General features: G+C 42.3%; 1 protein-coding gene across 1 annotated transcript; it reads left to right on the forward strand.

Moving 5' to 3' along the window:
• The first annotated feature begins 1,305 nt into the window (after positions 1–1,305).
• LOC139735644 (uncharacterized) lies at positions 1,306–20,378 on the forward strand. The gene is made up of 2 exons (XM_071646394.1): positions 1,306–1,462; positions 17,669–20,378. Exon 2 carries the CDS (start codon positions 17,682–17,684, stop codon positions 20,376–20,378), a length of 2,697 nt encoding a protein of 898 aa, XP_071502495.1. The 5' UTR covers positions 1,306–1,462; positions 17,669–17,681.
• Positions 20,379–24,172: the final 3,794 nt, after the last annotated feature.

Raw genomic sequence — 24,172 nt, forward strand, 5'->3', positions numbered from 1 at the left:
CTATATCAAATGGGGGCCACCATGGATGACTGGCATTCTCGTGTTTTTTAGAACTCAGTTTGAGGGGGATTTTTTTCTGTTAAAAAAAAAAGAAAAAGAAGAAAATGCATTTACCTCTTCGCGATTGTCAGTATAACTCAATGAATTTCAGAGCAGCTACTTTTAAACGCAGTGGTTAGGGTACAGTTCCCTATGCTAAATTGCTATTCTTGGTCAAGGAAGTCACGGTAAACCATCATTCAATCTGTAGAGTTTTTAGGTGGTAAGTGACGAAAGGCATCAAAGCAAAATTTTCATTGAGAAGATGAAAAGGGAAAAAGGAGGAAGAGAAGGATGAGGAGGACGCAGAAGGAGAAAAGAAGAAGAAGGGAATAGGAGGAGGAGGAGGAGGAGAAACAGACGAATTAAGTCGAGCGAAGTCGTTTTACTCTTTCAGAAAACGCTGCCATATGTTCTTTTTTTCTCAGCAGCATGTGTGCAGGTTGGAAAAGTTAGCTAGGGTCAGCGAGTACTACTAGTACTTTGTTCTTATCAAAGTTTGGGCTAGTGGTGGTTTCTTCGCGCACGAAGTGGTCCAATAGATTGTTGTGTCTGTGTGTTTAAGTGTGTGCATTTGAGTGCCAATTGTGTGTATGTGCGTGAAAGGGGATAGAGGATTGTTAATTCATAACCATATCGCAGCGTTGTAACAAAGCATTATGAAGTATGCCGGGAAAGCATGAGGGCAAACTGTCGAAATTGAAGACTATCAACTTGTGATTCTCGTTTCCAGACTAGACTGGCGTAAACATTAATGACCACTGGAAACATTTCGGACGCACAACATAGATAAGACATTGACGACTTATTCTTTGAATGTGATTCAACGGCATGATGTTAGAGGTAACAATTTGATAAATAATTCCCAAGCCAACCTCCCTTTTAAAATAGTCACGTCTGTTGAAAATGATTTTTTTTTCGACGTTGATTGATGTCTTTTTAGTCTCTTACACTTATCGACATCTAGAGCCGGTGGTGTGATGAAAGCGACCTCAAATTTGGAAAGGAAAGCGAGTCAAGTGTCTAGTTGTTCATCAGGGGCACGGCCTTAGCTTGAGAAAATAAATCGGCTCGGACCTGAGCGAAAATTTGAAATTCGACAAGCCACGACGCTTCGTCCACAATGGCTGGGTCTGCAAAGCGCCGAACTCACATTGATGGAGTGCGCTGGCCACGCGCTCACACTGCACCGTACACGCATCCCTCTAACAAAGCCGTACGTTCAAACGGCAACGCAGTGTAGAAGAAAGGAGACGAGCGCCATACTTGGCTGCGAGTGTGCGACCTTCGTCAAACCGGCGTGTCTCGATCGCAGATTTCCTCGCAAAATTTCGAATCTCAGACGTTTTTCAACGAACATTTTCGCACCAGAACGAGCGTAATTACAAGGAGCGTAGTGTGTTGACAAGTTTAGAGTCTTAGGGTAAGTCATGCGAAATATTTGCGAGGTTTTTTGTTGGGGTTGTCGACTTATTTCGAGGCGGCTGGCCATTGACGCACTGCGTCATGGCACGTAGCGAAATTGTGCGTCGAATGTTGTCAAATCGCTCGCGAACATGACAGATGTTGCCTCCAAATTTGCATAAGAGTTCGTGAATTATTAATATCACCAGGCAAGCATGCTATCAGGAATGTATTTGCCTTAATCCTTGTTATCCCCAAGCCGTCGTAAATATCCACATTAGACCAGATTCACGAATTTTGTTTGGATTGTCGATGGCTTCCGCCGAGTTTTAGACATGCAAACAATACTCGCAGTGCGAGCGAGCGAGCGTAGCGTCCATGTTGTCTGTGTGCCCGAAGTCATAAACCGGCTGTGCAATGGGCGTGTGTTGTCTGCTGTCGGTTTCGGCAGTAATTCCCCGACAATAAGACTCCAACGGCATGAACATGGCTGGCCTCACTTTCTTGTCGAAATGCTTTATTGGTAGCGTGGGGAGGTATTAGGAGCTTGCAGTTTCTCGAGCTTAGAGCCGCTGTGTGTTTGGTGATGTTGAAATTTGCGCTGGGCAGATGTCGGTGGTGACTCTAGCGCCAGTGGTGAGTGGGTGCTGACGGGACGTGGCCACCCGGCAGTCATTTACGCAAATTGTCGTATGTCGTCTGATGTCTGGCTCTGTCGTTGTAGCTGCTGCATGCCTGTAACCTCGGGTCCCCTGCCTTGCGTGTGTCTACGACCCTCCTGTTTTTTCCTCCCCGAACTCATTTTTGTCTTTGCCAGGGGCTTTCTTTCCCCAGCGATGTACAACATCATGATGTGAGCAGCAGCTTGTATTACACGTGTTTGTTTCTCCAAAGCTAAACTGTACTGCTCCTCTTAAATTACCATAGCTTGGTTCCCAGCCAGGCCCAGTACACTTGGCTTGGGCTAGTTCCATGCACCTTAACAGTTAGTTGTCTGGGTGCTGGGAACACATGACTTAGAATAGAATTGATCCACGATCACTGGTAGTTCAGTGAGAGCTTGACTGTTGAGCTTGATAAAGCTGATAAAGGCAGTTATCCAGCTACACATCTGTCAGACATGCTTGGGACATCGTGGTCGTTGATTTGAAGTGATAATTATTTCGTGGAGACAATTTAGCAATGAAAATTTACTCACCTGACTCAAGGTATGTAGCCTAGCCTGGTCTGTAAGCCTGCGTCTTATCTAATTATCAGTCCATGTGCATTGTTTTGGTCTTTTTTTTTTAAGTTTAAAGTTATTAATTTCCAAATCCACAAAACGTAGCAGAGATCTAGCTTACATCCTGGTTCTTGAGCATTGTATCTTGGCCTTGACGACAAAATTATATGTAATGAAGTTGCCAAGGTAACTGCTAACTTTTGTGGTTTTTACTTTTTTCCCTCCTAATGTGCACAATTGTGGGTGCCTGCATGATGGTGTGTGTGTGTGAATGTGCCTCAAAACTATGTGATGATAAATTGTGTGATGACCTAATTCATGTTGGTATATTGCATGAGGAAGCGAGGCCGTGGGAACTACATGCTATAATGTTGACAGTAGTGAGATTCTCTTGAATTAATCTCGGCACCAGGATCATGTTCTGCTGTCAAATCAAAAATGTTGTTCTGCACTAGAGGATGGTGGGCAGGAATATTATACTACAAAACATGATATATTCGCGGCATGAAATTTTCGCTAATCGGAGCCGACAGCCTTTTTTGCGACATGAAATTTTCACGAATTGTCACTGACATTCAATGCATATAGTGTAGGTGAGAACTTTTGAGTACATTTTAATTTCGCGATTCTTGGCTCTCGCGAAATTCGTGAAATCAAAATGCGCGCGAACAGTCCTCTCGTTTATAGTAATCTCAGATCTTTTGTTCCTACCATGTGACGGAGTATGATATGTGACCAGTACGGTACAGAAAGTTTCAGAGTAGGGATGCATGGGCACAACTCCACAAGATTTCTCATGTCCACCAAATAACTGGACCTTCGGTACCATAGTGGAGACCATCTGTCAAATATCTGATGCACCTGATGTCCGTAGAAACGAGCTTGCAATGTTTAAACAAAATCTCCCAACCTACATGTATGGCCTTATTTTCATTGCACGGCACTGCATCCAATATCAACGGGGAAGATGACTTGACAGGTGCTTTTTAGTTGTTGTTTTTTTCAATCTGGCATGGCTTTGGATGACAGCTGCACTGTGTTTGAACTCTAGAGGGCAGTCATGAAGTGATGGGTGGTGGAATCCATCCTTTGCCTAAACAAAAAGGATGACTGAGCAAGACTGATGGCCATTTACTGCTGTGTAGTGTGCTCTTTGTGACACAGTGTTATTTGTGATGTGGAGCGCTGTTTCACTGTAATTACTGTTTGTTTCTTCTTGACGTACAGTGGTTGTTCTTAACCACCCCCACTTTAAGAAAATGAAAATAAAAACCAAAAACAGCCACTTTCATCAGGTCATCGAGATGATTTTGTATTCAGTTGGTCACTTCCTATGTAGCAATGCATTTACATACTACCGGTATTATATACAAGTGGGTGAGAATTCAGACAAAACAAACGCTCAAAGAAAAATATGCTGTTAAGTCAGAAAAAAAGAAAATAGCTCTACAGGTTTGACTAGTGGAGTTTTCTGCTGCATGTGTACCCATGTAGCATGTGTTGTACAATTGTATTAACCAACTGGACAGGACTTTGTATGATTGCATCCATGGATCTTTGTTACCAGTTGCTGCTGGGGAGTTAGCAAAGAACATGCCAGGCTCTTCCGTGTTCTGAATTTCTGCTGTGTGCACACAGCTAGCTTGTCAGATTGGCGTCGAGGTTCCACAATGCCGCTAGGTCCATTGTGCTGTCTGCCCAGGCCCGTGTTGTTTGGCGATGGGGCGAGCCGCCGTCCGTTCCTGCCCAGTGGCCAGTGATAAAATTTGTGTAGGACTCTGCTTTGGTTCCGCACGTGGACAAGACTGGTGTTGATTTGGTAGCCCCGTCCTCTTCATCTGCACTTCACTCTTCGGCGACTGCGTGGTCGCCCTCGATCGATCATGAGCATCAGCTGAGGTTGATGTCAAAATAGTTCAGTAGGCACGGGAGCATGGATGGGTGCCCATGGCACTGTAGTAAAAGCGTAGAGTGACCAAAAAAAAAAAAGTCCTTTCAAGTTTTGACATTTCTAAAGGCGTTTCCATGCTCTCTTCACACAGGGCATGACAGAAAATCCCCCATATCTACTCCCACTTGCCCTAAACAGGATTTTGGCACATCCCCTATTAGATTCTATGATACAACGAGGTGCCAAATAATATTACATGCCCAACATCAAGTTTTTGTTGCCCTGGGCAGCCAGGCATTTGGGTGTGTAACACCCTGTTCAGGGGTGGGGATTTGGTATATGGTCATCAGCTGGATGGCAGAAACGAACAAAGTGGGCAGTACTATCTCTCAGTTTTAAAGTGATTGAAAGGTTGAGCTTGCAAGGACTTGACCTTGCGCGTTTCATGTCTACTGGAGCCTTGCCTAGCTCGTGTAGGAGGCTGCAGGGTATATGGTTGCCATGGTAACTGTCTGGAATGCATGTAATAGGAAGTATCAACAGCAGGGATAGGCACCATTCTTTGCCCTTGTGGAAATTTTGTGCACTGCAATACCAGCAGCAAAAAACAATATTAACAAAATGTACCGTAGATATTCTGTTCTTCTTGTACATTGTCACCAAAATATCTAAACCCATACAGCTTGTCATCTGGCAGTAGTCAAGGAACTTCAAGAAACAAACAAACAGTCAAACAGACATGCAAATTGCATCTCTGACTCAAGAAAATGAGTTAATCCCACAAAAATGTTGCATGTAGGAAATTTTCTTTCAAACTTCTAGATTTTACGCAAGTAGAACAAGTGTGGAGGTAAAGATGTTACCCCATCCCTAGTAGAGAATCACAAAAGTGTAACAACATCCGCTGATCATTCAGCTCGAGTGAGGAACTATGGGATTGGAATATGGCTGCAACCACTTGTCACTGTGGGCTCTTTACATGTGTGGCTGCTGCATGTGCGAGAGATTAATTGTTGAGCCGCAGGGATGCCTGGCTCCCTCTGTAGTCTCGACCGATGACCTAAGAGTTGCAGAGTCTCTCTTTGGCCTTGTTCTCATCGATTTTATTGTGCAGTAAAAAGTTTGATTTGTTCTCAGAGTACATCTTCATGGTTCTTGCGTGTGAGTGTGTAGCGTCACACATACATGTCATGTCCATGCCCTACTGTGCAATTAAACGTCCCATTCGTATATAAATTAGTTATGAAAGTGAGAGTAGCTAAGCTTTGTACATCATGTGATGAGGATTCAATTTGTCCCTAACAGTGCCAGGTTTGGGTATTGACATTTTACTCTCTTGTGAAGTTTTGCTTTTGGGTGCATTCTTCCACCAACCACCACTCTGGTATCTTCATGACAAGGAGCAGTGGAAGTGCCGTGGTTGTGTGACATCATTGTGGTACAGTGGGCAAGGCTGTGGACATCCACTATGGCAGGTTCTCGGTTCAAATCTTGCCCAGCGGACCGTACATCCATTTCGTGGAGTTTCCTTGCTGCCGTGCGTGCACTCACTCTTGACGTTGATGTGTTGGAAACGATAAAGCTGGCAAAGCTTGGGCAGAGATTGTGGGGCTCCCCTCTGTGATGCAGACCTGCATCACAGAGGTTGTCATGGAAACACCCCCGGAGAATATGAGAACATTAACGGATTAGAGTGTTAAAGAAGCATGTAACAAGAAGGTGTGGTACAGCATGTTGCTCCTTGGTACAAGGATGCTCGCTCATTTCATGGTCATCACCTGTGTTTCTGTAGAGAAGTATTGTGCATGTAAGATTTTTTTCCCATTATGTCATATAAACAAAGCAGGTTTTTTCGAGATGAGAAATGTACACAGAATAAAAGAACAAAAAACAGCAAAAGGGGGGATTTAATATTGGCCTAGTGACTTGCCAACTTGTGCCATTGCCGTGTACTGCCTGGCACTGCCTTAATTTAAATGCCTTTGTATACTAGCATTACATGTGCACAGTCATATGAAGTAATTATATTGTCCATATCACTTTTTATTTGAATAAATGCACAATGTGTGTAGGTCATACATGTCACATGCAGAAGTATCACCTCAAGTACTGTCAAACATAAAAGAAATTCCATCCTGATGTTACATTTTACTTAGTGTGAAAACAGAAAAATTGAGAGTAAATCAGTGAAAATTTTGAGGAAAAAAATGGAACACAAAGTTATGACTGAAAATTTAGAGTGTGCTAAATTGGCAACTCTGTATGGCATTGTAGATGTAGAGCAGCTTTTCATTTAGTTTGTACATGAAAACCAACTATTTTCATTTTTCTCCCAGGAAAAATTTTCTGCAGAATTGTTCCTAGTATGTATTAAGAGTGATCAATGAGTTCTGCATGTGCTCTTTTTGAGAAATGCAAAAATTAGTGAAATTTCATATTTTACCAAACAAATAGAGCTCTGCTCAACACATGCATCACACAGAGTTGCCAATTTGTCTGTCTTTAAATCTTTACAATATTAATACATTATGCTATACCAGTATCCAAATCCCCCCCCAATTCTCCCCCAAATTTTCACTGATTGTCTGATTTTTCTGTTTCAATAGAAAGCAGCATAAAGTCATGATGGAAATTCCCTTAAAATATTGTGAATTTGTAATCGGCAAGTAACGTGAATTTGTTTGTTTTTTTGTTTGTTTTTTTGGAAGGAGCATGGAACAGTTGACAGTATCAATTCTTGTTTATACCCCAATTGGTGCTGTAAGATTTCATTCAACATGTTGGTGCCATGGACCAACTGTACTTATAGAAGTCAAATGCTACAGTGCAGCTTTAATTTTCTGAAGATACAGTGTACATACCAGTTAATTACCACACTAGTTATCTTTTATACTGCTTTTAAAACATTTATGAGATGAATGAGATACCAGCGGTAAATCTTGTGTATTACCACTTCCACATGTTTGTCGCCTCATAATTTACCATTTGTGTAGATTCAATGCGATTTTGGTAAACATTAGCTTGATGACATGAACAATATGTTTGTATTGTTCAATGTTTACATCTTCAGTCCTATCAGGAGGTCAATGTAAAGCCCCGGTCACACAGCACTCCACGTCTAAATCACGTACAAAAAGTTATGAAAATCTGGTGGACGTGGTCGTAAGTGGTAATTTTTGGTCAATTTTGGTTTGGCCGTGCTTTGTATGGGGTATGGCCGTCGGCGGCTGTTCCACTGCTGAAGCACTGCCTAAGCACGGCTAACCACGTCCAGCCACGTGTATGTATGCGGAAAAATCCATTTGTCAGTGATAAGCCGCTAAACACACGCTATTTCCCATGATACCAACGCGTAACACGCGTCCGATGACCGTGCTCTGCCCGTGACAGACCGCTAAACTTTCGCGTCTTACTGCGTCTCCCCAAGTTTTAATCACTGCCGGAACACGGATTATCACGTGTGTTTCACGTGTGTTGCACGTCTTTACCGCGTGTGCCGCCTGTGGTTGTCCGCGGGCTAAAATTCTGAGCAGTTCAAAACTTTTTGCCGCGTCCGACGCCGTTCCGATTTTTCCCCGCGTCCTGCCACGTCTATAAATCGACCGTAGCTCGTCTTAAACTCAACATCAACGCGAACAACATCGTCTGCTTCACGGGAGACCACTTTTTGACGGGTTTTGGCCGTGATTAAGCCATAAAGCGCTGTGTGACCGGGCTTTGACATTTTATATAAGATGGTAGGCCAGACAGAATTACTTACAACATACTTTAACCTGGGATTCCCCTCGTGGGTGTGATATGCAGGTCTGTGGTTGAATTCTTGTGCCCATGTGCATTTCTTCATGTGAGCGTGTCAAACTGGATTTGGATATAGTGATGAGTCATGTAGATGTCACCTTTTTGCAGTATTTTGTCCTCTTGCAAAAAAAAATATTGCAGGTTTTAGGGGAAGTACTGGTTTTTTTTTTTTTCCAAATTGTACTACTGCACAGGTCTTTGCAGGAAAGGTAAGAATACTGTTCTTCACCAAGATTATGCTTAATAGTCAGCCCTCAGAATACTCCCCAGTGCTATTTACAGGGTTGGCATAAAAAAGTCACATACATGTAAGTTTGTATAAATTATTTTGTACTATTTCATTCCATGCTATTCACCATATTGGAGGTCTGTCAGTTTTCCTCTTTTTTCCCCCTTTTTTATGGGGGGGGGGGGGGGAGGTGGGTGGGTTGGGATGTTATTCAAATAGGCCCTACAGTATGGAGGTATGTCACTAACCCGTTATAGACTAGTCCCACGTATACTCGGGCAGGTGCCTAGATGGCAAAATGTGTGTTATAGCAAAAGCAGCTCATCCTCAATGGCCCAAATTCACAAAGGTGGTACATTATTGAAACCATGGCCTATTTCGTTTCGAAATGGTTATTTCATCTGGTCATTTTGTCAACGAAAGGTCAATATTTTGTAACGAAATGAGGTGATTTCGTAACGAAATAGGCCATGCGACACTTGGCGCCCCATAAAAAACTACGGTCTTTGTCCATGGTTTAAACCGTGGTTTCAATTGTACCACCGTCGTGAATTCGGGCCAGTTGGTCGAAAAGTAGAGCTGCCTGATAGATAGTGTTTGTGGTGGCGCCCTCACTTGTTCTTTCTTCGTACACAAAAAGGTTGATGTCTTACAGTCTGCTTGTGTGTGCCCTGCAAGCCACATTTCTGGACAGATTTTGGTCAGATTTTGTACTGAGGTTTATCATCTGCAGTGCTTGTAGTCAAATTTGAACCCCTGTAATTTTGATGCTGCTGCCCCCAGTGTTCTGCCTTTTACAGGATCGAAGGTAGCCACCCTTATACAGTGTATTTCTTCTGTGCACATTTCCAGATTGATTTTCTTCCAAACTGGTATGGAGGTGTATCATTATGAAACTGAAACCCTTTATTGTTTATGGTGATGCTGCCCTCTGTGTTCTAGCTTTTACAGGGTCATACATGTAGGTTATACTGTTTGGTCTGTATATATTGTGTATGGCCTGTAGACTGCATTTCTTGGCAGATTTCATTCAAATTCAATATGGAAGGCTTGTACAGAGGTTTATCATAGTAAAATCTTGACCTTGTAGATGGTTTGTACTAGTTTTGGTTATTCTGCCCTCAGTGTTCCACATTTAATCGGGTCAAAGGCTGCCACCATGTTATACACACATATTCCCTGTATGCTTAACCATAGACTACATCTTTGCAGCATCTTACATATCTTTTTCAAAACGCGTAAAAAATACATAGATTTGCATCGTGGTAAATCTAGACCTTATTGTTTCCCTTGATGCTGCTCCCAGTGTTCAGCCTTTTATAGGGTCAAAGGTCATATTTTGGTGGGTGTCTTGTGTACAGAATATAGGTGGCATTTCGTAATGGATATACACAAATTTTTTATTAGGTTGTATAATGAACAAATCTATACTGTTGTTATTTTTGGTAATGCTGCCCTCAGTGTTCCATCTTTTATAGGATCAAAATTCATATATTAAGGTTTCTGACTTGTATGTGTTACATGCACTCCACTGGCCATACTTAATGGCTATATTATGCAGGTCCATCGAATGGTATATTCCTACCCTTATCTTAGTTGTAGTTTAACCCTAACCAGGCCGGGCTTTTTTTTGGTGTTCTGTGGCTGGGGAGGGGTTGATTGAACCCCCCCCCCCCCCCCCCCCGGAGATCTCGGCCATCGATTGCGCAATCGCCATGAAATTTGGCACGTGCATTGCCTGTGGCGTATGCTACCATGCTATACAAAAAGAAATGGAAATTTTCGTCATAATAATTAATTATGCTAATACAACTGTGTATGCATAAAATCATACATTTTGCTCTAAATCAGAAATTAAATCTCCTAGAATCCTAATTTTTGGTGAAAACATTCTTTGTAGCATTCCTAACAACGTACTTGAAAAAAAAATTTGGTATCAAAATAAATTTCTTATGTATTTTATTGTTTTATGAATTTCTTATGTATTTCCTTGTTTTTTCGACCTTTTGTTTTATCATTTTTTTTCCGCAAAATTTATGACAGAACCTATTTCAAGCATAATTATGGTAAAATTAATTATTTTCAGCCTATGAAAGTGAAAATAATCATATCTTTATGAATAAGAAGAGAAAACTCCATTTGCATCAATAGACTTTATACACAAAATCACGTTTTTGAGCCATTTTTGTTGTCAAATGGCGTCAAAAGATGCGCGAGACTTGAAAGTAAAAAGTCAGCGAACGGCGCGGTCAAAAAATTTCGCGCGGCGGAGTAGTCACGAAAAATGTCGAGGGGGGGTTGATTCAACCCCCCGGCCTTTTTTGGGTTAATAACCTGGGGATGCACTTTCATTGCATGCCAATGGATATTTGTAGTGTTACTGGTCTTTATCCTGTATCGTAGGTCAGATACCATGCTGAGCTGGTGTATCTCAAAGGTATGATGTTGTAGCACAGGGGTGCTATATTCATAGCCACTGCATTAGCACACCCATGATGGGGGCAATGAAACCCTTTCAGTTTTCAGGGGCTTAAAGGGGATGGCTAGTAACTGATCAGTGGGAATCAGTGGAAATGCTGGGGGATGATTGTTCCAATCCTTGTGGGATTCATTTAAGAGTACATTTGTTGTGTGAAAATTATTTGCTTCAGAATAGTCTCATATTCAAGTAATGTGCAGTTCAGTGTTTCCAGGTTAGCATGCCTGTACAGTGACGGGGCGAGCATTAACGGATCGCCCCGTCACTGTACAGGCATGCTAACCTGGGAACATTTTGCTGACCTTGCCTAAGTTGAATCTGTTTGGACTGAAGAAATAGCTTCAACTTCCAAATCGACTTGTGAGGGATTAAAATCAATAGAATGTAAAAAGAAGAGGACTTGAAAAGACCTTCGACACAGGTGATTATTGGACTTATCCAAGGTTGACTTTATAGCAAGCTTGACTGTTGTGAAACTTGGTGCAAACTTTTGTCAGGGCTTGACACTATATTTTTTACTCAATGGCCCATTAGGGCCACTAAAATCTTTTAAAGATCTGAGATTTTGGTAGTCCAAAAAAGAAATCACTGTACCGGGTGTCCCAAAAGAAGCGGAACGGTGGATTTTCAGTACCTTGCGGTCTAAAAGTTATATATCTTTTGACATCATTAGAAAGAACATCTCCCGCAGAAGACTATGATACCAAAATCATCAAATTTGGTTCAGTACTTTTTATTCTACGCCAATTTCTGAAAATGCAGTCATTGCCAAATTTCGCCGGATTTTTGCGACTTATGAGATAATAATTTAAGTGCACTACGCGATCCATACAGTGAATATTGTGTAAGCTCGGTGATCCGTGTCAACAAAAGATACAGCTTTCACATTGGGAAACTCGTGTGTGTGTGTGTGTCTGTGTGTCTGTGTGTGTGTGCGCGCTCCCAATATGAAAGCGTTATTTTTTGTTGACATGGATCAACGAGCTTACACAATTCACCGTATGGAACGCGTGTCGCGCCCAAATTATTATCTCATAAGTCGCAAAAAAAAATGAAAATGACTGCATTTACAGAAATTGGCATAGAATAAAAAGTGCAGAACCAAATTTAATGATTTTGGTATCATGGTCTTCTGCGGAAGATGCTCTTTCTAATAATGTCAAAAAATATATCACTTTTAGAACGCAAGGTACTGAAAATCCACCGTTCCGCTTTTTTTGGGACACCCGGTATAGTGGTCTGAAATGTAACAATCTGTTCTGAGTCATACAATGCAAGTGCCTGATCGGGCCACCAAAAGACAGTCTTTTTGGAATTTGATGGCCCGACATGAATTGTTAGTGTCCCTGGGCCACCACTAATGTTGAGCCCTGCTTTAGTCATGATTTCAACATTATACCTGTACATAGAGCTAGGCCCTGTTTTATGAAGAGTAAATATACCCGGTACCGGTAGTCGAGCCTGTCTGGAAAGAGAATTTACAATCAATTTTATCTTTTGATAGAACTGGGCCCTGGTGTGCTTGCTGGGCAATCTTGAAACCTTAGGCATGGGAAGAATATACCATCATGTTGATGTTTGTATTACCCATCTATATTGTTTGGAAATGAAAATAAAACATGAATGAAATGAACATTGACTTTGTCAAAATATCAGGGATTTTTGGACACCTTTTTTTTTGTTCCTGTCTATTAGGGGTTCAGCATGAGATTTTGTTTATCAGAGTGAGACAGGTAGAAGTGGATGAACTGTGCTCTGATTGTAAGAGTTTGCAGCCCCGGGGTATCAGAAGAGCCCTATCCAACACTTGAGAATGTAGCAGACCATTCAGTGGTTTCCATTTGGATGGTTGTAACCCCATGAAAATATGCTTGAATCTTTCAATGCAACATGATATGTTAGTCTTGCCTCTAGTGTGGTGTAATTTAAATCTGTGTGTAATCAGTTATATGACCTCGAGACCACTTCCTTTCTAGCAGAGAGTACTCTGGACGGTGGGAGAGGACAGTCTCTAGTTTTGTGATTTCTCATCTAATCACTCTGCCACCAGGGGGCGGGCTTGACTGAACTGAAGCAAGTCGAACCAACTCCAGAACATTCTTTGGTGCACATGATACAATCAGTCAGCAGTTGATCATGGAAGCACTGTACATAGCTTTAGGTTATGAACCAGTCCTATTTACATTGATAATAATTGGCGACTGATGTAAATCAAAAGTAGGCCCTACTGACTTGTGGATAATTTTTTATACCTCCGCTACGAAGTGTCGCTGGAGGCATTATGTTTTCAGGTTGTCCGTCCTTCCGTCCTTCTGTCCATCCATAATCAATTTTGTGGACAGCAAAGCTAAAAAACCGTTCGAGGTATCCTAATGAAACTTGGCAGGTATATGTATGAGGGGGTGAAGTTGTGCCTATCAACTTTTGGGTGCAGATGCTCAAGGTCAAAGGTCAAAGGTCGAGGTCAAATGCATAAAATTTCACTATTTCGCCCATATCTATGCAATGCCCGATGGCATTTTCTTGAAACGTAGTGTACCGGTATACATCTATTACCCAATAAAGATTCTCTAGTGAGAGTTTGGAGTCATGAGGTCAAAGTTCAAAGGTCAAGTGAAAATGTTGAAATTCACTTTTTTCTTCATATCTTGGAAATGGTTCAAGGTATCTTCATGGGACAGAGTACATATGCATGTACTGACTGGCAGTGATTATCATGGGAATTTGGGGGTCATGAGGTCAAAGATCAGGGATCAAAGGTCAAGGTCAACTCATTAAATTTCACTTTTTCCATCATTTTTATGCCTGTGCATGACAAGATTTTTCTTGAAATTTGGTGCATTTAGATACCCAATAGAGATTCTCTGGAAAGTTTTTGGCCAAAAAGTCAAAGGTCAAAGGTCAAGTGAAAGTGCTAGATTTCACTTCTTCCTCCATAGCTCTGAAGTGGCTCAAGGTATGAAACTAATATATATGCATGTTGTGCCTGACAGTGATTCTCTTGGGAATTTTAAGGTCAAAGGTCAAGGTTCAAAGGTTAAGGGTCAAAGGCCAGGTCAAGATGCTAACAATTTATTATTTAATACACAAATTACACTTTTCTCTGTACCTTGAAAATAACTCTATGCATAGAGACTTATAAAAGGGTCAAAAGTCAAGTAAAAGTCCCTGAATCCCCCAAATACATGTACAAGTACATGCTCTCTTAGAAAATGTAGCCATTCGTCCAATTAAGCCTAGTTCAAGGAAAGTGAACATTCAACACATTATAACATGTCAACTTAATATTTTGCCATTTAGATGAAACTGTCATCATACATTGTCAAGACGTACTACTGTATAGACCTATTAGGAGAATCATACATTATGGTGGAGGCATACCAGTCGCCATAGCGACAGTTCTAGTTTATTTGTATATTTCTTTGTGCGTGCAAGTGTCATATGTCTGTACACCATTAACCTCTTCATGAAAAGTCCTGAGTATACTCCGGCAGGTGTCTATGGGAAATGAGTGTTGTTATAGCAAAATCAGTCCGTCCTCAAAGGGTTAAGAGAAGTAATTCTGTGATGTTTAAAGTAATTGTGTAGTACTATGTAGCCTAAGAGCACAACACAAAAGTATCGGATGCAGTGTGTATGTGTAACTGCAGGACTTCTTTCCTTCTTGTTTTTTTTTTAATATGTGTTGGTCAAAGTTGTGAGATGAATGACATCACCACTGTCAACTGGTTTGAAGTGGCACAGTTTTGGTTTCCTTACTGATACCTGTGTGAGATCATCAGTCACTAGCACTGGATAGCTCTCAGTCTCATTAAATGTGTGTTCATTTACAGTGTTCCCCAATAGATCTCTGAATTGAGTGTGACTAATATAATTACTTGTATTACTGTCCACTCAGGGGCGTCACCAGCTTTTTTTCAAGGGCGGGGAATGCGTTTATATTTCTGGTTCCACTTACGGGTTTCATCAGCTAACAAGCAAAAAAAAAAAAGGGCTTCTTACTCGTGCGCATGCGAGGGAGCGAAGTGACTGAGCCCATATGAGCGAGGGGGGGGGGGGAGGTCCCACCTCTGAGGCTGTTGATATTTAAATTCTGCGTACATACATGATAAGTAATTGTCCTCGGGAGGTAATGTACAATGTATGGTGTGGGAGTTGTGTCTGATGTAAGGCTTTCCAATTTCTAGACCTGTTTTCATAGCCGCAGCAGCCTACCATGAAACAGAGATGCTCAATCATTAACAGTGTCCTTGTAGCCAATATGAGGAAGAGAAGCACAACGATTATGTGATGCAAAGTGACCAACATCAGAAGCCAGTCAAACAGTAGACCAAGGCTCTTTGCCTTTTTTGTGTGTCTCCACTTACCTTTTTATGTCGCCCTCTTGTGATCAGTGACCGCATAAGCCTATCACATCGCACGGTATTGTGTACAACTTTGCTGGCGAAAGGGATGTTGCTCTCACCCCACAAATTGCTACCTCACAAAAAAGGTATTATAAATGAGAACATCTCTATGAGCCCTTTCTATCATTGAGCAACAGAGGGCATTGTAAGGTTTATTGCTAATTGGGGGAAAATATACTGCTCAGGCAGTGGGCTAGTGAAACAGTGGCTAACAATCCTCTGAGCAGACGATCATAGTTTTAACGATCATAGTTTATGATCTTTTTGCTCAGTTTGCTCTCCAGTCCGTTAAGTTAATTGCGGCGGCATGCTACTGTCACATTTTTGCAATTTGTGAAACCAAAATATACAATATACATGTATGAACGGATTCCACTTGAGATCAGTCAAGAATGGCTGTTGCAAGATTCCTGAATTTCTTATCGAAATGGGTATAATTGGGCTGTTGTTATCTATGTTGCAATGTTCCGTGATGGCACAGTGAACTGCTTGTATTTGTAACCCATGCAAACTGTCTCAGTTTATTTGTGAGTGCAACAAATCGTATACATGTGCATATTGATTGACCCTCCATACAGGCAGAAGGCAATATGTCATTGGACAAGCAAAGAAGATAAAAAGAAAAAAAAATTAAAAATGCTGGAATGTTCAACAGCCAAGCTTAGGCTAGAGCTTTGAAATCAGGTTTTAGATTGTAATATTGATATAAATGATATATCAAATATATGTATGTAGTAGCATTACGTGTCAAGAAGATGGGAAAAGTATAAGAAAGAGAGATAATGTGTGCATTTTACAGAAAGAGCAAAAGTACATACAATGTAGCATTTAGGTGTCACAGAATTGGGTACAGACTTGTTTTCTTCGATCACAACATGAACATGCTGCATTATTGTGTGTAGATTGATGACACAGAAAGCATACAATGTAGTATTTAGGTGTCTCAGAATTGGGTACAGACTTGTTTTCTTCGATCACAACATGTACATGCTGCATCATTGTGTGTAGATTGATGACACAGAAAGTGATTGATTTCCTAGCAAGCTGTTTCAAAGATCAAGGGTCAAAGGTTATGGTCGTTACGGATTGTCCATGAGATACTACTAGAAAGGTATCCCTGTCAAAACTTTCATTCCAGGGAAGAGGACATAGTGTGACCGATAAATGACAGATAAATGATACTGATTAGATTTCAAGTTATCTATCTATCTGTCAGTCTCAAAGGTCAGTGGCTAGTGGTCAAGGCAGCTCACCCAGCAGATAGACCAAAGGTCAATGGCTGGTGGTAATGGCAAAGCACTCAGCAGACTCTAACAGACTTTGCCAGACTTATTTACTATGAAGCCCACTGCCTTTCGGATCAAAGTTACCCTTGTAGCCAGAATGTTGTTCCTGGTTTCCATGGGTGTGAGTTCTTCAGAGTTTCTCAGCAGTTGTGCTGTTTGTAATGGCAGTAGCTTTAACTGTGATGGAGTGTAGGATTGTTTGCATAATATCTTGGGTGCTTGGAAAAAAAGACTCGTGGGCCCGTGGGTAGAGGTGACCCAAGTAAGTGTTGACTTGCAAGCAACACTGACCTAAAGCAACTGAAGCTCCGTTGTCAAGATCATGAGTACTTGTACTTCATTGTGTTCAACTGGTGGAAAAGTAATAACTGAATGATCAAGCATGTGAAGTCTTGGGTGAAATACTGCATGGCAAAGTATGTATACCTGACCTAATATCTTGTCCTGCAGCCACATTTTACTTCCAGCAGTTTTGGACTTCGAATTGTACTCTTTGAAGTTAAACAATCGAATTTAGATTTAGATGGGTTTCAGAGTTTGTTAGACTTCTTTGTTGCTCTGAGGTTGCAAATATCAGCTTGAAAGGAAGCCGATGTGGCTCTCTGTCCAAGTGATCTGGATTCCCTGATTCAAGTCTGCTAGCAGCAGTTTTTTTTTTTTTCTGCCCTATTTGGCCTAGGCAAAGCACTTACAAATTGTAATCCTCATAAATTAGTCCTTTGGAAGGAACTTTAAATTGCTAATCTTGTAGTGGTCACTCCTGAGCATATTATAGTGCTTCCGTAGTGGCCACATTAAATAAATTCAAACCAATGAACACCAGATTTCTTTTTCTCAGATTTTGCTATTTTGTCTTTGTATACATTTTAAAGTTCTAATTGAAAATGTGGTTTTGTTCTTGTGTCTGCATACAGAGCGGCTACCGTGATGGCTCAGCCCGTGGCAACCCCGGTTGCCAGTGAGAAGGGACTTGACAGCAGCCAGCTGCTGCAACCGATGCACACCTCCCGGCGGGGCCTGCAACAGGTGCTGGACCTCTTCCACAATGCCACGCCCAGTCTCAAGCAGCTGCTCCTGTACGAGGCCGACATCATCTACGAATGCCGCGTTTGCAAGGGCCTCTTCAGGGGCCTCGTCAACTTCATCGAGCACAAGAAGTCCTACTGCAAGATGCGGGCGGGGCTGGACCAGCACTGCTCCACCAAGGTGATGAGCCTCAACATGAGAGACCTGTACCCCAGTGAGGATGCAGCAGCGCCGCAAGTGGAACCGCAGCCACCAACTGGTTCCCCAGCCACCGAACGCGTCCTCCCAGAGAGGTCGTCCGGGCAGCCAGTGTTTGTGAACGACATGTCCTCAGGGGTCGGCAACTCCGATGCATTTGTGGTCCTGCGGCCCATCCCTTCCACCACAGAGGCGATCGAGCAGCAGGTGGTCCGGTCCGACCACATAGTGAACCATGATGAACTTGAAAAACTCAGCATCTTCACCCACACGCCCGAAGGTGAGGACACCTCAAAGATAGTGGGGGAGATTGCAATACGCCAGGCAACAAAAGGTGCCAAGACAACGAGGATAGAGAAGCGTGCAGCTCTTCACACTATTCTCAAAAATGTCAGCGGCAAAACAGTTGTGGACAGCAGTGAACTGTCGAGCAATGCAGCCCGCCCTGAGGGACCATCAAGTCCCCCAGGTAGAGGAGCAGAGGTAGGAGGAAAGGCAACAAGTCCGAACAAAGTGGATGCTGTAATGGCACGCAAGACTAGTCCTCAGCAAGAACCAAAAGAGATGAATGCACAGGGGACGGCAGCATGCCAGCCAACTGAGTGCCAGATCTGCAAGAAGAAGTGCAAGAACTGGACAGCACTGGCCTGGCACATGCGCATTCACAAGAGGCCAATATTCAAGTGTTCCCTGTGTCGATACAGCTCGGCGTCGGTGTACAATCTGAGGCGACATATGCAGACGATGCACCACCTTCCAACTAGGAGGGTTGACGAGCTGCTCAGCAGGAAGGTGGAGCAGCAGAAGGTCTCCCACGGGGGACGGGAGAAGGAGGGTGCCAAGGAAGGGGAGAGTAGCTCAGTTCCCACTTGCGATATTTGCTTCAAAACTTTTGCCAATCGTCGCAATGTCCTGCGACACAAGGAGATCCACCGGCGCGAGCGCCTCACCTCTGACCTCAACCGAGGAGGGACAGTGACGCCGTCCCGAGAGGAGATTGCCCAGAACAAAGTAATGCAAATCATGGACGAGAAAAACCTCAAGTGTCGGCGCTGTCAGAAGCAGCTGTCAACCATGCGACGTCTTCAGCAACACTGCTGCAACCACTTTGGCTTCAACCGCTATCGATGCAAGTTGTGTCCGTATGAGAACAATGACTACACGCAGATGAGGAGGCACATGATGGGCAAACATGGCAGGCAGTTCCGCACAATCCACCAGATTTCTGAAGCCATCCGCAACATGAAGGTGGGTATCTGGGTCAATCTTGTGCAGAACAACAACGGCGCAAGTGCCGACGAGAATGCGAACTCCAGTGTGGGAAAACCAAAGGAGAATAGCGAAACCAAATTCATCAGCCTCAAAACCAAACACGATGCAGCTGTAGCACCAAAGATGAGGGAGAATGGGAGTACACCAGATGTCAATGGAGACAGTGGGGATCATGAGGATGATATCTTGATGGATGAAGAAGAGCATAGAGCAAAGGAAGAAGAGGAGAGTGAGGGAGATAATGATGCTGAAGAGGAGGGGGAAGAGGAAGAAGAAGAGGAGGAGGAGGAAGAAGAAGATGAAGAAGGAGATGCTGCAGAAGCCGGAGCAGCAGCAGAAAACAAGAAGGATCAGAGCAAGATTGAGATCAAGGTTGCTCGGTCTCAATCAAATAAGGAAAACAAAGTCATGCCCAAAACGCCCACGAAGCAGCATCAGAACACTAACTCCACCAAGGATATTCTCCTGACTCCGCCCAGCAGCAACGGTGCCAGGAAGAGCCCTGAGCCAACGCCCAGCCGCGATATGCCAGTTCGCCAGGCACGGCTCAACCACCAGAGTGTGTCTCCTCGCAGCCAGCCGGAGAAGGTGCAGGGCGAGCGGCCGCAGCTGGACAAAACACAGCAGGTGCGACGGGACCTGGGCAAGACCTCAACAGAAAAGCCTCGCTCCATCAAGACGGAGATCGACGAGGAGGATAAGAATGTGTTGGAGTTGATGATGGACAAGAGGCTTGTCCGCTGCCTGAACTGCAACAAGAGATACCAGTACCTAAGCTCTTTGCAGCGCCACGTTCGCGTCCACCTGCTCCGTGGCGAGACCGACATGCGGCCATCGCCATCGAAGGATGTGGCCGACGCTTCTGCGAAGCAGCAGGCCATCGAGGCGCTCATCAACACCAGCCTCCTCAAATGTCTCAAGTGCAAGAAGCGCTTCGAGAGCGTGAGTTCCCTCAAGCGGCATGTAGCGCGCCACCTAGGCTACAGCACCTTCAAGTGTATGTACTGCGGCTACCTGTCCCGAAACTACACCTGGTTCAAGCAGCACTTGATGATTAAGCATCCGCAGGAGGTGTCCAACCCCAGTAAAATGGGTAGCCTTATAGGGAGCATGAAAACCAAGAAGTAGAGTGGGAGTTTCTGCCTGTTTTGTGTTAAGGCAGTGACTTCCCGCCGAACACTTTGACGGAAGATAAGTCTGTAATGCTGTGATATTTTAAACTTACTTGTCATGGAAGAAAGAGCCCAGAGACCCTTATAGCAGTCGAGTCTACCAGCAAAAGGTCAATCACATATGTGGAATACCTGATAATTTTCTCATGTAATTTGGTAAAATGATGTTGCATTATTTTGAGATAGTTTGGTTTACTTCTCGTAATCATGTATAGTAGTTTGTATTTATCACTCCAAGTTTAAGTGATGTTTAGTATGCATGATTCCATCATTGTGATTCAAAGTTGATGTTGTATGAAAACTTGATTTGTGGTTTTGTTTTGTAAATTTTGCAAGTAACTGTATGTGCTCTTTGAATGCTGAGAGAAATGAAGAGCAATGATGGTCTTTTGGTTTGATGCAATAACTTTTCTGAGATGACACAGTGTTGTGAGCCGCAGTAGGAAAAGAAATATGCTGCGTGTACGGTAGACCTATGTAGACCCATTCATCTATACGTACATTGTGTGCATGGTCAGTGGTATTTGGTTTCAGATGACGAGCGCACATGCACATTACTGCAGTTGGTCTTTTTTTTTTGCACTCATACTTCAGCTTTCACCAAAATGATTAATTTGACACCAATCCTTAAGCAGTAGGGTGCGAGCCTCAACCTCCTCAGAGTAAGCGCAGAACAGACAAACAAACAGAAATGTGTATAGTTAAGTCCTTAATAACTGTCTTGGCACTGAGCCAACTAATCACAGCATTGTTGCTTTTTGCATGCCAAAAAGATTATGAACACCAGTGGTGTGTATATGTATGTTGGGGTGTGTGCTGGTCTGATCCCTGTACCGTACTGTACTAGTCGAAAGTTTGGACTCCTTCAATGATATCTGTGTTGGGGTTGCTAAACCTGTTCACGTCAAGTTGAGTGATGACATGGTCCCGAGAACCACACACACACACACACAAAAAGAGTCCAGACTACTGAATACGCCATATATTTAGCAAATCGGAACTTCCTGATGATTTCATGAGTGGTTAAATTCGCCATCGTGGAGTACTGTGCTGAACGGAGAAATGTATATGTGTGCATCACATTCATATCGGGATCAGAGTCATTATTTTCGCATGTTATTAATTTCACGAATAGCACCTGACTTGTGAAATTTGTGAAAATAAAAAGCTCACAAAATATTCGGCATATTCAGTTATTGCTGTCAGCTAACAGTAGAGGTCAAATGTTCACACACTTCTAATTCAAGCGTACACTCCCTCAAAATTCTGAAGAGAAAGTGATAGAGTGGAGAGCCATAAGTCTGAATTCTTTTCTTTTTTCTCCGGTTTTCGGGATCGTGCTATCACTGGACTTAACATATACAAGTTCAGCAGTTCCAATAAAGCTATCATAAAAAGAGTCCAGAGTCTGGACTAGTGCGGTACAACGTGCACACGCTTTTGGTCGCATGGCGCACCAGGCCTGACCTCTCGCCATATTTCCGGGGTTAGAACAGAGCTGTATGTAAAAGAGAGAATCGTGCTCACACCTAAAGAGGCTAATTTGATGGGTTGATTGAAAGCAAGCAAGGGAAAAAAAAGACAGAATCCCAAGTCATGACACTTCACAATGTCAAGTGCAATCGAGAAAGTGAAAGTGGGAAGTGCAGTCAGTTGCGTGCAGATTCTAGTTTGCAGTGTCATGGAGGTGGCAGTTACTTCCATTTGATGAGTAGATCGTAAAAAAAAAGAAAACCTGAGGAACTCTATCTGCCATCTGTAAAGATTTATATAAAGTGGTCTGCACAAATACCATTAATAGTAATTGGTCATAGCACAATCACCTGACTACTGCAGTGAGAATCAAAATCGTAATATTGCCTGTAGTGATTATGTGTCAGTAAGTATGATAACTCCAGCATTTGACCTGCTCCTGATGGGGCTAGACTGAAATGATGTGCACCGGTATTTATGTAGATCATACAGTACATAACACAATTGCCTTATCTGTCATTGTAATACAACACTGGACAGTCCCTTGAGGGTTATATTTCCCCTCAAGAGAATATTTTCCCTCAGCGCTGTGTGCTTTAGGGGAAAATATAACCTCTTTGGGCAAATGTGACTCCTGCGGTGATGTTAACCCATTGAGGATGAGTCCCGAGTATATCATTTGTATATAGATGCCAGCATGTCATCTGTAAAGTCGGCTTCATTAACTGATAATCAATCCCCATTCCTCCTTCAGTATTGATTTGCATGCAGTACGCAGCTCTGTGGATTGCCTTGGGGACTAAAATGCCAGTAAATGTTCACTCTTACCCCCACTCCAGCCCCATAAATATAATATTGTGTTCAATTTCTTGCCATATTTAACTTGTACAGAATTTTTTTTAAAGATTGCTAAAATTCCTATATATTTATGCTTCAACTTTATTTTCTGCTAATTTTTTTTTTGTGTGTATGTTGAATTTTTGCCTGGAAGGCACAATTTAAATAATCAAATCTACATTTAAGGTCTTTTTTTTTCTTTGTAGCTTCAAGCTTGACAATGATTTGTCAATCACAGTAATCTGCGAAAATTTCCCTTCCAGCTCAATTTAGATGGGTCACAATGAACATTAGATTCCATATTTTTTCCTCTGCTGAAAAAATTTGCAGTCATAGTAACAAGAATTTCTATTTCCTTATTTTTGAGATGTATCATTGTTCCTTAACCATAAAGATATTTATTTAGCTACAGGCATCCATGCTGTCATGTAGGAGCATAATACATGTTATCAAAGCTTAATGTAACTCGACATATTACTGTAAAATGCAATGTGCAGAACAAGATGACATTATTTTCAGGATGGGCTATCATTTTTAGGGTGATTCCAATAGTTTAATTTCAAGTTGTAGTGAGAATTTTTTTCAGTGTATCATTAACCTTTGGACTGTAAATATTTATTTTTGTACCATCGTTAACAGTGATTACAGTCAGAGATATTTTCAATATGATTATATAGTATACAAAGGGAAGATTGTACGAGTGTAGGTGTGCAAGTATTGGTCCAGATTACACCTAAGCTTTTTAAAGTTTTTGTTGTTCCAATGCCCCTTCACCTCAGATATTGATGTAGTTGTATTTAGACCAAAATGGAACGTGTAGTTGGACATGGTGTTCTCCTTGCATATAAAATATCACAATTCTCCCTATCGCATATAACCGATATCAAGCGATATCACCTCTCGATACCGATATCTGATCGATCGCTTTTGGGACGTATACTTCCGGTTTTGCGGTTCTGGAAAATCGTGCCAAAGATCCTACGTAGTGTAGGATCTTTGATCGTGCATTCCTTTCTGGAAATGTCTTGAACAAATACGTGAGTTTGACTTCAGGTTAAAGTGGTATTTTCTGCAAAGCAGATTTTTTCACGCTCCCCGCTAAACTTTGTCTGTTGGGAACTTCACCCACGTCACATCCTTCATCTATGGATATTTTCCATAATTTTGTCATTTGGCATCATTGACCCAGCATTGGACTGCTTTGCAGAAGAATCCCATTTTTCATATGTGACAGTGCACCTCAAAACAAACAAAAAGTCGCCAGACATGAATTTTTAGTTAAGACCATATTCTGAAAGAGCAGACTTTAAGCTTTAAAATGATGTATAACTCAAATCAAATGGACTCTCCTAACCTATCTAAATATTGGAAAGAAAGCACAACCTCAGGAAAAGTGTGAACTGAGAAAAGAGGCTCTGAAGTACAGTGTCTATTCAAGCG

The sequence above is a fragment of the Diadema antillarum genome, unplaced genomic scaffold, assembly GCF_040938485.1.
Source record: "Diadema antillarum isolate AM-2024a unplaced genomic scaffold, OU_Dant_1.0 seq00000589_RagTag, whole genome shotgun sequence".
In the NCBI taxonomy this organism is placed as follows: domain Eukaryota; kingdom Metazoa; phylum Echinodermata; class Echinoidea; order Diadematoida; family Diadematidae; genus Diadema; species Diadema antillarum.